The sequence below is a fragment of the Danio rerio genome, chromosome 15 (assembly GCF_049306965.1).
Source record: "Danio rerio strain Tuebingen ecotype United States chromosome 15, GRCz12tu, whole genome shotgun sequence".
Classification (NCBI taxonomy): Eukaryota; Metazoa; Chordata; class Actinopteri; order Cypriniformes; family Danionidae; genus Danio; species Danio rerio.
The window spans coordinates 39,176,899-39,189,931 of record NC_133190.1 but is presented as its reverse complement, the minus strand read 5'-3'; the positions used below and the strand labels follow the sequence as shown (position 1 = coordinate 39,189,931).

Genomic DNA, 13,033 nt, shown 5'->3' with positions numbered 1-13,033 from the left:
ATATATTTGAATTTGTATTTTATGATCTAATGATTATAGTATATACTTTTATACATCTCGGTTATAACGTATAATGTAGTATATACTTATATATAACACAGGCTTATTATGAAAACGTAGCCCTATAGACGTTTTTGGAGACCACGAATTACGCTGCAGGGAGGTATGATGTCATTCCTCATTCCTTATCAGATGACCGCTTACCTACGTATGGAGGGCCTACCCGCTGTAACAGTTTGTCCCGTTAGCTCGCCATGGATGTCGGCGAAATTGAGACGCAGAGAGAAGTTGACCACTATGATGGAGTTCGGGTCCGATGGAGAACGGTTCCAGAAAGCAAGTAAAACAAAAACAGAATAAAATAAACAAGTAAATAACAGGGTGAGAATATGGTAAAGCATGGTAAAAATCAGACGAGGACTTTTCTTTTTCTGGATTGGCTTTAAAATTGTTGGTTGGGTTTGTGGGTGCGCAGGTCAATTGATAAAATTGGTTGGGTTTTGGGATGGAGGAGGGTGGGTCAGTCGATTGGTCAGTCAGTCAGTCAAACAGTCAGTCGACAGCGGCCTCTGGAACAACAGGCACGAATGGCACTAGTGAGAGAAATTTGAGATCTCAAAAAGCGTACACAGCGGCCTCTGGTGGATTCACAAAAACTGCAAAAAACGTACCCCCTTAGGACGTATTTTGCGGTTTTCAAACACGTATTTACATTTTCAAAATGAGCCTGGGTTGCGTATATAATATCCTATATATAATTCAATATAATTTTGAAAAAAACATCAATGCTTGTTATTTGTCATGTTATGGGATACAATCATACAGGTGAATTGGGTAAGCTAAATTGTCCATATTGTATGAGTTTGTGTGTGAATGTGTGTGTGGAAGTTTCCCAGAGATGGGTTGCGGCTGGATCGAATGAATGGGATACAATCATTATCTGAGAATTCAAAATGTTTTATTTTTTATTATTATTTCCATGCTTTATGTGATTTGTTTGTAAAACTGATCGAAGCACAGCCATGAACTTTACACACTGGAAAAAAATATTCATTAAATCGACTTAACCTATTGCAAGCAATTTATATGGGCTGCATTTGCACAAACAAATTGAGTTAAACATTACTAAATTTAATTTGATTGTTTAAATTCAGCCCATATAAATAGTTTGCAACCTTACCTTAAAACAATTTATTAAATCCAATGAATCCTTTTATGTTCACTGCATGAGCTTTAATCTGACGTGTGTTTTCCCTCTGTTCAGTTATGTTTTGTCATGATGTTGAGTGTATAATATGATGATGTGTTTTCAGATTATTCGTCTCTGCGTCGAGTAGGTCTGGTCATCGCTGCTATACTCTTCGTGATGGGCATCTTGGTGCTTGGCTGTAAGTCACTTCAGCTTCAGTCCTGATTGCTTTTAGAAAGCGTTACCTTTCAAATCCATAAAGCTCTCTCTTCTCTTTTTTCATTCCTCCTCCATCTGAAAGGTGGCAAAGTGAAACGAATGCCACGCTGCCGGATAGGCAAAGAAAGGTGAGAACAAACTCTTTGGTGTGCGAGTGTGTGTGTGTATCTTGTAATCATCACATTGTGGGGACCATGAGTATAGAAATATAAGTAAATGTTGGTCTTTTTTTTAATCCACATGAGAAAAAGGCTTATAAATAATCAGATTGACGTATTTTAGTAAAGACAGCTGCAAAATGTTTTCTGTGAGGGTTGAGGAAAGTTTATAGAAATGTGTGTGCGTTTAGCATAGCATGTTTTTTTACTCCTTGCATGTATTTTACATACTGTAAACAGTTTTGTTCCATGCATTACATTGCAATATTTTGAATTATTGCTATTTTTTAAATAAAACAGCCTTTATGTAATATTACACAAAAGCTAATAAAACAATTAAAAGTATTTCATATTACTTGCGGGAGAAGTCTGCCACTATTATTCTATGATTTATATCAGTGGTCACCAAACTTGTTCCTGGAAGGCCGGTGTCCTGCAGATTTTAGCTCCAACCCTAATCAAACACACCCGAACAAGCCAATCAAGGGCTTACTTGGTATACTTGAAACACCCAGGCTAGTGTGTTGAGGAAAGTTGGAGATAAACCCTGCATTGACACCGGCTCTCCAGGCCTGAGATTGGAGACCCCTGATTTATATATTTAGACATTATAACATGTATTTGAATTTTCATTTACTAATAGTATAATTTCATTTAATGATTAATTTATTAATAATAATAATTAGTTTTAACATATTTTGAATCTTTTAAATAGGACTGCTCATGTTATGCTTTGTGTAAAATATGTCTTACAGTAAATGTACACAGTAACCCATGCTTCGAACTCACTATAACCAACATTTGCTCAAACTAATAGGCAATAGGGTAACATTTGTATACTGCGCCTAGTAAACAGTACATGTTATAAAGTAAATGTCATATGCTTCTCCGTACATAGTCATTGTGTGCTATCTGCATGCGTTTGGCTTGTTTTGTAGCTTTCCGATGTATTTTTTTAACCATTACAGACTCTGTTGTGTTTGGACACCATTAGGGCGATTTTATATAGATCGTTCCTAAGCCCATGATTTCAATCTTGCCACATATGATGAATGCAAAGAGTTTATCCGTAATGTGCTTATTATACACCTGTCTGTGCCATTTTAAAATGAAAATTAAAAAACTGAAGAAAAAAAAAAAACAGCAATTGCATGAGCAGAATGTCAACCGAATTGACTTGTGCAAAAGAGACAACAAAACAGTATATAATTTCAGTAATATAAGAGAGGAATAATGACATGCTTTTCTATGAAAGGGCCTTTTCAAATGGTCTCGGCTATTAAGGCAAAAAAGGCATAATTTTCTTTCACTGCAAAATAGCAACAAGCGGTAACACTTTACCTGGAGAGAAATCGGTTGTTGACGTGGCCTTGCCTCTCATCGAGCTGCTGCGAAAAACCCCCCACTGAAGGCTTTAACGCACCATTTATGTTATATTTAATGGAATATTTAATGCCCCGGGGGCTGTAAAGTTGCACTGTATGACTTTTGGAGTGAAGGTTAAATTTAGTTATCTGGAAGTCATGTAGTGCGCATGCATTGCCACTTCCACTTGACTTATTAAAGTCAGCCTGAAATAAATAGCAGTTATGTTTTTCCTCCCTACATAAAATGGAGGGCAGCACAGTGGCTCAGTAGTTAGCACTGGTTCCAGTCCTGACTGGACCATTTGGCATTTCTGTTTGGAGTCTGCATGTTCTCTTTGGGTTGGCGTGGGTTTCCTCTGGGTGTTCCAGTTTCCCTCACAGTCCAAAGACATGTGCTATAGATGAATTGGGGAAAAAAATTGGCCGTAGTGTACGAGAGTGTGTTCAAATGTAAGAGTGCATGGGTGTTTCCCAGTATTGGATTGCGGTTGGAAGGGCATCCGTTGCATTAGACATACTGTATGCTGGAATAGTTGGTGCTTCATTCTGCTGTGACGACCTCTGATAAATAAGGGACTATGCCCAAGTAAAACCAATGAATAAATAAATTAATCAAGTGGATAGTTGTTTGCTATTGGTGGATCTCATGTAATTGACCATTGTATTTAAACACGTCATCGTAGAAGAGATGTTGTTAAATTTAATTTAAGATTACGCTTAAAACATGACTTTTGCTGCTTTTTCAAATTGTTTATTTAAAATGCAACACAATTCTTAAGGTTTAAGACAATTTAGTTGTTTCATGTTCAGTACACTTAAATTTAATTTAATAAATTTGTGTTGGGACATCATGAAGGCATTGTGTGAAACCCTGCATTTTTTTTACAGTGTATTTATTTATTTTTTTACTGATTAAATTGTGATGTTTGTGTATGAATGATTTATAATAAGCACTTTAATATTTCATAAATAGGTAGGAATTGTTGGTTTTAATTACATGTTGGTTTTAAATGGACTGTTCACCCAGAAATAAAAGTGTGTTATTAATTTACTCACCCATTAAAATCCAATTTATACTCATTTCCGCTTCAATGAAGTCCTGGGAATGCTTTTATTGTAAATATATATATACACATACGTACACACACACAATCTATATTAGCTGTTAATTTACCCCCAGGTCATTCATTTACTACAGTAGGACATTAAAGAGTGATAATTCACAAACTGCAGTTCAACACACACACACACACACACACACACACACACACATACAAAAACCATAATAAAGGCAGAACAAAACTATTAAAATTTTATTTTATAATATATATAATATTATTAAAAGCATTCTTACAGGACATTATTGATCCAAAAATAATTATTAAATTATTAAGTAAATTACATAATTAATTTTTGACAAATGAAAAAAAAAACTAATTTGAAATGTTTTATTACAAATGAAAATACAAAAGAATGTTGTACTTAAACTTTAGTAATTGCAAATGAACAATGTTTTTTGCTATACTAACTGTAGTTTAACTATGATATTTGTAGTAAGCATTTAACCAGGTTTAAGAATATTTTCCAACCTAATGACAACTCAAACCCTGCCCAAATGGAAAAAATAGCTTTTTTCCTTGTCCAATCAGAGATAATTGATGGATTTGCATAAAAGAAAGATTTGCATTTTCTTCTCTGATATATTGTAATACTTGTAAATGCAGTATCCATGTCAAACCATTGACTGTCTTTCTGCACACCAAACAACAAAACTAACACTTTAATATGTGACGTGCCATCGTTTTACTTACTCTCTCACAACGTTTTTTGGATTGCCATGTAACCAATGCGGGATGCCCATTAAGAAATTGTTCAATTTTCATTTTGTATTCACGAGAAAGAAACATTTTGGCCACTACAGCACGTTATTAAAGTAGCCAAAAAAGAATTAAAAAATACAACCCGCAAGAAATTAAAACTGGAAAGATAGTGAGAGGAGAGCCAGGAATCGAACTTGGGACTGCAAATGCATTTTCAAAAAATGTCTAATTGTGCAAAAAAAATTCCATCCACAGAAGTACATCACTGCATATTTTGCTCTACACACCGATTTACGCTAGGTAGGTAAACAGTGTAGGGCAGAACGGGGCACAAAAAAAACTTTTTTGGCCGAATAGTGAACAAATAATGGGGTTAGACAAACCCTATTTTTTATACCAACAACACACAAGCCTATCCTACAAATGAGCACTTAAAGTATGATTGCCAGACCTATGGTTTTTCTGAAGTATTGCCAAAAGTGCCAGGAGTAAAAATGTTACTATTTATCCCAACTGCAGAGCAAGTTGTAACAGTCAGAGGGTTAGCTGTAACACATGATTAAAAAGGCAGATTTCACACAATTAATTTAAATCCAGTTTACTGAAAATTGTAGCTATTTCCTCAGTATTTAGCTCTTATTTTTATTCTACATCGCACATAATGCTTATTTATCTATTGCATAAACACATTTGGATTCATTTGCATTATTTTACAATGCATTTATTTCAATTATTAGCAATAAAATATTTTATTTTCTATTAAAAATATTTTCTATTTGTTAGTTTAATTGGTGTCCAACAGTATGTGGCTTATTTGTAACACCCTGTTCCAACTAACCCCGCTGTGAGGTGTTTTCCTCAAAACAGTCACTGTTTGTTTATTACATTTTTCAAAATGGTTTTATCTTTTATCCTAGAAGACGGTAATCACAACAATATAAGATTTTACTAACATACTTTCACAGATTAAAAAAATAAAATAAAATAAAATAATTTAGTCATTTAGTCATTTATATTGACTAAAATAAATTTTTCTTTATGCTGCAAAAATGGTTTGTCATCCAAATTTCAAATTTAAACTTTTACAATAATTGGCAGGAAGATGTCTGCCGACACTGTAGTGAACACCTTAAAAGCATGCCATGGTTAACCCTGAGTAAATACCTTTAAACCCCTGTTTACATTTTACCCCATGTTACTTTGTGCTCATCGCTCCCCTATATACCAGTTTAAAAGTTCTCACTTAGCTGATGATTGATTATAAATCTTGCTTGGCATGCTGTCCTGGGAGAGAGCCCTGAGCTTATAAGATCCTCGAGCCTGGGGCTCCCTCCTGTTTGCAAGGCGAGAGGGGAGTTCTAGCTCAGGTAGATCTCGAGAACTCTTCTGCTGTTGTAATGAACATATAGTAATTGCTATTAAGAAATAACTACTTAGTAGGAGCATGTCTATGGTGCCGATTTGGATTAGTCAATTAACTTAAGTTGCAGTTTGCAAGAACCAGTGACGTTCTTGCTGTGAGGCAACAGTGCTAACCACTGAGCCACCGCGCCACCCATCTAGGAAAGGAGGAGGAGTAAGGGTTGAAGGGGGGATTCTTCAAAATGAAGATGGCTGTCATATGGAACTTGGGGTATAGGAATCCTCTGATTTAGTGAATCATGAATTGAATAATGCGGGGCAGGCTGCAGGCAATCATAAGCAAGTGATCCTATTGAAATTAGTTTATAAATAAACTTGACAAAATGTATAGAATATGTATAGAAATTAATCAGATTTATAAGTTGACCATAGAGAACACTCGCTGACTAAATAAACAAACAAAAGGCAATTCATGACCCCTCTAGCATATTATTTTTACCATAAGTATAATAACAAGTTTTTGATTGTATAATCACCACGTAAGCTGTCAATTCCAATTTAGATTTCCTGTTCATGACCAATTTTAGCTAATAGCCGAAAAAAAACGGTTGCTTTACTTTTGTTTAAGTAAAACCATGGTTAATTTTCCCTCAAGAGTTGTCCTTCAACAAATTCCTACCTTGTTTTTTGAATCATTCTACTTCAGTAAACTGAAATTGAACTCACAAACTAATCCTTTTCTACCCATTTTTTTCCCCTCCATGCATCTAGTTCATACGAGGTGACCAGAAGTTAACACTCTTCGCCTTGATCAATAAACAGAAGAGCAGCAGGAGAACACAGAGGAGCCAGTCAGACCCGTTTCTACAGCGGTTACAGACTTTCATTTCCCCCCTGTGAGAACACCATCATAAGGACAAGATGGAGAGGTTGTGTGTGTGTGTGTGTTTCTGTTCATTATTTCAGCCTGATTTGCTGGTTTGTCACACTGAGGCGGCGGGGGAATAAGATAAACGCCAGCGGTAACACAACGGCTGGGACTCCGGCAGATCCCAGCGTAATCACGCGCCTCAGACACAAAAATCCCTTCATCCCTCCGCTCTCCTGTTCCAAACCGCTCTGTTTAAGCGTCAAACTTTGTACAACATAGACCTGTACTTGTGTTTTATGATTATTATTTCAATAGTGTGCGTCCTCAGATGTGTCAGTCATCTGGAAGCTCTGTGTGGCTCACCGGCGCCCTCAAGAGGCCTTCAGATTTATTAGTGTTTCTCCCGCGAGGAGGGAATAAAAAAAACAGGGTCTGTTCAGTGATTCATGTGTCCAGTGGCGCCCCCAGAAAAGTTTCTTAGGGGTGGCCAGAAGAGGCCGCTCCAAATCTTGGGGTGGCACACAAAAAAAAAAAAAATGAATTCAGTGTAATGTTATATTTTTGTTTCTGGTAAATGAAATAATGTAGTTTTTATTCATTTAATTAATTCTACTTGAAATATTGCAATTTATTCTTTGAAATAATTCAGCAAGTACATGTGCAAACCAAATAAAAATCTATGTTTATTTTAAAAACACTTTTCATATACTGTATAAATGACTTCTTTTTTTACGTGCCTTTATTGTACATCATACGAGATATGCCATGTCTAAAATTAATGAAGATTAATGAGTTTATTATTCCCAGTGATGGGTTGCAGCTGGAAGGGCATCCGCTGTGTAAAAATGTGCTAGATAAGTTGGCGGTTCATTCTGCTGTGGTGACCCTGGATTAATAAAGGGACTAAGCCGAAAAGAAAATGAATGAAAGAATAATGAGTTTATTAATTACCCAAACAAATGAACAAACTGAACAAAAGGGATTACTATACACACTCACTATACCTAATAATATTATTTATCCATATTGCTTTTTGAACCATTTTATTAATGCAGCTTCTTCTATTGATATACTGTAGCTTAAGGTAAATATTAAATAGCCATTGCTGTCTATCAGGGATGGTAGTGGTGGTTCTAGTTTAAATGACACCCTGGGCGAACCACCCTATACACCCCCACCTCTCTTGAATTGTTAGATTTGTTATTCAATAAATATAACAATTTATTTATATTTATTCTAAATAAATACAATTAATATTAATATACAATTATTCTAAATAAATAACAGAAATCAGTCCTAAATATTACTGGAAAACAACAACTGGAGTGATATGCCAACATCACTTAAGAAACCTTTTGCATGAAAATTAATTATGACAATTCTAAAGAATACAAAAAATGTATTATAGAATTATCTGTGGTCTTAGACCAGATCATGGCTGAGAAATCATGTTATGAAGTCTTACCTCCCTGACTCATTATCCCTCCTTTCTGCTTTAAAGGCATGCTTAGTGAAAGTAAAATCATCATCATCATCATCATCATCATTATATTATATAAACTTTAAACGACTTTCAAAACTCGCTGCGTGCCGACACCTCTGCACAAAAGGCTGTTACTCCGGTTTCACGGCGCATGAGCGGTGCCTATTATGTCGGCGTGCATGCAAACAACCAACCGGGATTCACACAGGAGTGCGTGAGGCGCGCGGGAATGGTTTTCCGCGCGCATGCGTCAGTTTGCTTTCACCAGCATTGAACCAGAGGGGGAGAGCTACGTCAGTAACACCAACAATAATTTAGTGACTGCATTTTATTTATTTATTTATGTATTTATTTATTTATCTAAATATTGGGAATTTATAAGTTCATTTAAATCAATAATGTCAACCGCAAAATTATATTGGGGTGGCCAAAGGGGTGGCCACAGGGGTGGCCAGAGTTTACCGAGGGGTGGCCGTGGCCACCCCTGGCCACCCCTTGGAGGCGCCCCTGCATGTGTCTGAATTCAGCGTCTTCATCTTGTCCTTGTGAATATACATAGTTTTATCTGTGTGTGTTACGACTGAGTGTAAAGTAAGCGAAGTTTCATGTTACTTATCTCGCTCGAGCATCACCGGCTTGTCAAAAGTGGAAAATGGCTTTATGCTGATGTCAGTGGAAAAAATGAAAATATCAAGAGCATCTCTGTGTGGCATTTGCCATTAGCATACGTGCTCAGAAAGCTGTTGTGAATTGAAAACAGTTTGTTTTTTTGTTCTTGCATAAGACATGATTTGTTGCAGAATATGCTCTTTTATAAACACACAAACTGTAGTCTATTAGATAAAAAAGAGAAATGGGAAATATTGTACTAGCAGGTACACCACAGGAAAATACAAGAAATACTAACAATAAAATAAGTTTAAATATGAAATATAAGTGTAATTAAAATAAAATAAAACTAAACAAAAAATAAAGAATAAAACTATGTGCATATATATTTTTCATTAATATATTATCTAAATTATTTATAATATTAACATGGTGGCTCAGTGGTTAGCACTGTCAGTTGTCATTTTTCTCTGGAGTTTGCATGTTCTCCCTGTGTTCTTGTGAGTTTCCTCCGAGTGCTCCGGTTTCCCCTACAGTCCAAAGACATGCGCTATAGGTGAATTGAATAAACTAAATTGACACTAGTGTATGTGTGTAAATGATTGTGTATGGGTGTTTCCCAGTGCTGGGTTGCAGCTGGAAGGGCATCCGCTGTGTAAAACATGCTGGATAAGTTGTCAGTTCATTCTGCTGGGGTGATACCTGACGAATCAGCTGAAGGGCTAAATACTAGGGTAGGGTACATAGGCAAATTTTTGTATAACGGTAAATTTTTTTAATAAAATTTTTGTATAAACCTTTAAATGTTTTATTATTATTATTATTAAAAAATGCTTTTATCTTAGCCAAAATAAAGCAAATAAGACTTTCTCCAGAAGAAAAACTATTATCGTAAATAGTGTGAAATTGCCTTTTCTCCAATTTGAGAAATATTTTTTAAAAAGAACAAAAAAAATAAAGGTGGTTTAATAATTCTGACTTCAACTGATCTAGATTTGGTTTCAGTGCTGATTAATCTAATGTATATACATATATATAAATATATATAATATTGTAAAGCCTCCTATAGAAAATGCAAATTTATATGAGAGATTTGTTGAGCGTATGTTGAGCACTGTATGTGTATGTATGTGTACATACATATAGATATACATATAGATATACATACATATACATATATATATATATAGAGAGAGAGAGAGAGAGAGAGAGAGAGAGAGCATTATCATTGAGGAATGAGGAAACGCATTACAAGCATCTTGAGTTACATAATAGTATTGCTTTTCTAAGAAATGAGTAAAGTACCGCATTACTTTTACAAAATTAGTAATATTTGAGTTACTTTTTAGTTTAATTTACTTTTAAAAAATAAATAGCTGAATTAAAATGACACACGCAATGAGAGAAAGCAGGAACAGACAGAAATGAAAATGGCAGGGCCTTGTATTTCTGCGATGGAAAATTTTCATAGATTTGAACAAATGGAAGAAAAGGAAAAGAAATTATCTGAATAGACAATCATTTTGCTTTTTAATATGACAAAAAACGAATCAAACTCATTGCTTTAAAATTGTATTATTCTGTATATACAGTTAGTAATTGTACAATTTTTATTTTATTTTATTTTTTTTAAGAAAAAAGAAGATTGTTGTTAATTGCAGAGCTCCTCTATTTTAAAAAAGAAGGAGTTCTGAAAGAGATCAAGCCTCAGCCAGGTCAGAAAAAGTAACGCTAAAATTAACTAAGAAGCGTAACTAGTTACTTTTTTGGGGAGTAACTCAATATTGTAATGCATGACTTTTTAAAGTTACTTTATCCAACATTTTGTGTGTGTGTGTGTGTGTGGGGGGGGGGGGTGTGTATGTCAGTAGTTAAGACAAACACACTGAAGTATTTATTAAAATTAATCAAAGGTCACTAAAGTATAGCTGAAATAAAATGTAAATTAGATAGAAAAAAAGTTTTTAAAAAGTATGAAACTAATGACAAACACCAAAAGTAATTATCATTATGAGAACATTATGATGTTAATAATTCATTTGAGAAAAAAAAAAACATTTACTGTACAACTGTTCACAAATATCCCACTTTGAGTGATATGTTCAGCAGGTATGACCAAATTTGAATTTTAAAATCAAATCAAATGAAAACTATTTAATCTTGATATTATTTTCCACATTGATCAAACACGCACACACTAGCCCAGGTGTTGAGAACAATTGTATTTATTTAAAATATGTCTCATTCAACAAATATGGCAGGTCGTCTCATAAAATATATACAGCAACAGGCATAATCTTTGAAACTTCAGTAGAAATCACACAAATATCCATTAGTAATGATGAGAATCATGAGGAAGTCAATATTAGCAATGATCCTGACTGCATATTCTCATGTACTGAGAGTTTAGTATATTACACTGAGCAAGTTATGTATATGATTTATTATCCAGTGACATCTGACGTTAATACAAAGTAAAACACTACAGATAATATCAAAAAAGAAAATATAAATGTTCAATCTCTTTCATTCCTTACAAACTGTTCATAAAACTCTTTTAAGTATTGTTAACAAGAATACCTTACATAAGGTAAAAGAAAAAAGCGCTGATGTCAGAACCGCCTGTCATTGAAAGGAAATACAATGCAATCTCCTGTGATTTTTCATCTTTTAAAGGCGGCTGCGATTGACCTTCAGAAAGAAAACCTACATCTGCATTTTTTCTGCTCCTTTCTCACATCAACTTTAAAGTGAAAATGGTAACTGAAATTAGAATCTGTGAGCTGAAGGTTATCTTGGCTTGTGGAGTTTCTTAAATGAAAAAATATTAGTGCGCAAAGATTGATCGCAGTTAATCACATCTAAAGAAAAGTTGGCTTTGGCATTAGATATGTGTATGTATGCGTGTGTGTGTATGTGTTTTATATACACTAAAAATATTGCTACCTTACATTACATTTAAGTTGAATTTAAATTTTCTAGTCATTTCAACTTACATCCATCAAACTGACTAAAAATATTAAGTTAAGCTTTGTAAATGTTTAACAATGTTGTTGAAGTCGGAGTAATTTATTAAAATTAGTTCAAGCAAAAAAAAAAAAAAATGTCTTGAATTTTTGTTCCTAAAGTTTTTACATATTTTACACACATATTAATACAAAACTATCTTACAGCAATTCGTAACTTTTTTTATTTAGTGGCTAAATCGTTTGACTTTGTACAATTTCATTCCTACAATTTAGCATGATTTGCCAGCGCTATCTTACAGCAATTGGTAACTTTTTGATTTAGTTGCTAATTTGTATGAACTCATAATATCTCATTCATACAATTAAGTATGATTTGCTCATCCCCCGATGATGGTTGGATTTAGAGGTGGAATTTGGTGCCACGCTTTCTTTATATAATTGTACGTTTCCATATGACTGAACTCATATATTTGTGCAAATTAGCCACATTGACAAAACGTTAAGTAGTTACGCTTCCTCATGAGATCAGGCTGGATTTGCTTATCCTCCAATGAAAGTTGGATTTAGGGGTGGGATTTAGTGCCTCGCCTTCTTTTTAAAATTGTATGTTTCTGCACGACTGGACTCATGAATTCGTATGATTTAGTCACTAAACTGACAAAATGCAAAATAGTTAGGTTTTCTCATGAGATTAGGCTGGATTTGCTCATCCTCCAATGACAATTGGATTGAGGCTTCGGATTTAGTGCTATGCATCCTTTTTAAAATTGTACGTTTTCGTATGACTGAACTCATATGAATTTGTGCAAATTAGCTACTAAACTGACAAAATGCAAAATAGTTACTTTCCCAGTGAGATCAGTCTGATTTTGCTCATCCACCAATGACGGTTGGATTAAGGGGTGGGATTTGTTGCCACGCCCCTTTTTTAAAATTTTGTGTTTCTGTACGACTGAACTCATGAATTTGTGCAAATTAGCCACATT

The 13,033-nt window shown here is 34.5% G+C and overlaps 1 protein-coding gene across 12 annotated transcripts in view; it reads left to right on the top strand.

Moving 5' to 3' along the window:
• Window positions 1-7,690, top strand: part of fxyd5 (FXYD domain containing ion transport regulator 5) — a 32,015-nt gene extending 24,325 nt beyond the window's left edge. For 10 of the 12 annotated variants that reach the window (XM_073923175.1, XM_073923182.1, XM_073923178.1 and 7 more), the window contains 3 exons: window positions 1,314-1,388; window positions 1,491-1,536; window positions 6,887-7,690. In XM_073923175.1, coding sequence (XP_073779276.1) covers window positions 1,314-1,388; window positions 1,491-1,536; window positions 6,887-6,911 — 146 coding nt within the window. In that variant the 3' untranslated portion in view covers window positions 6,912-7,690. The remainder of the gene's footprint in view (window positions 1-1,313; window positions 1,389-1,490; window positions 1,537-6,886) is intronic. The other 2 variants (NM_001386219.1, NM_001386220.1) reach the window with 1 other exon arrangement.
• Window positions 7,691-13,033: the final 5,343 nt, after the last annotated feature.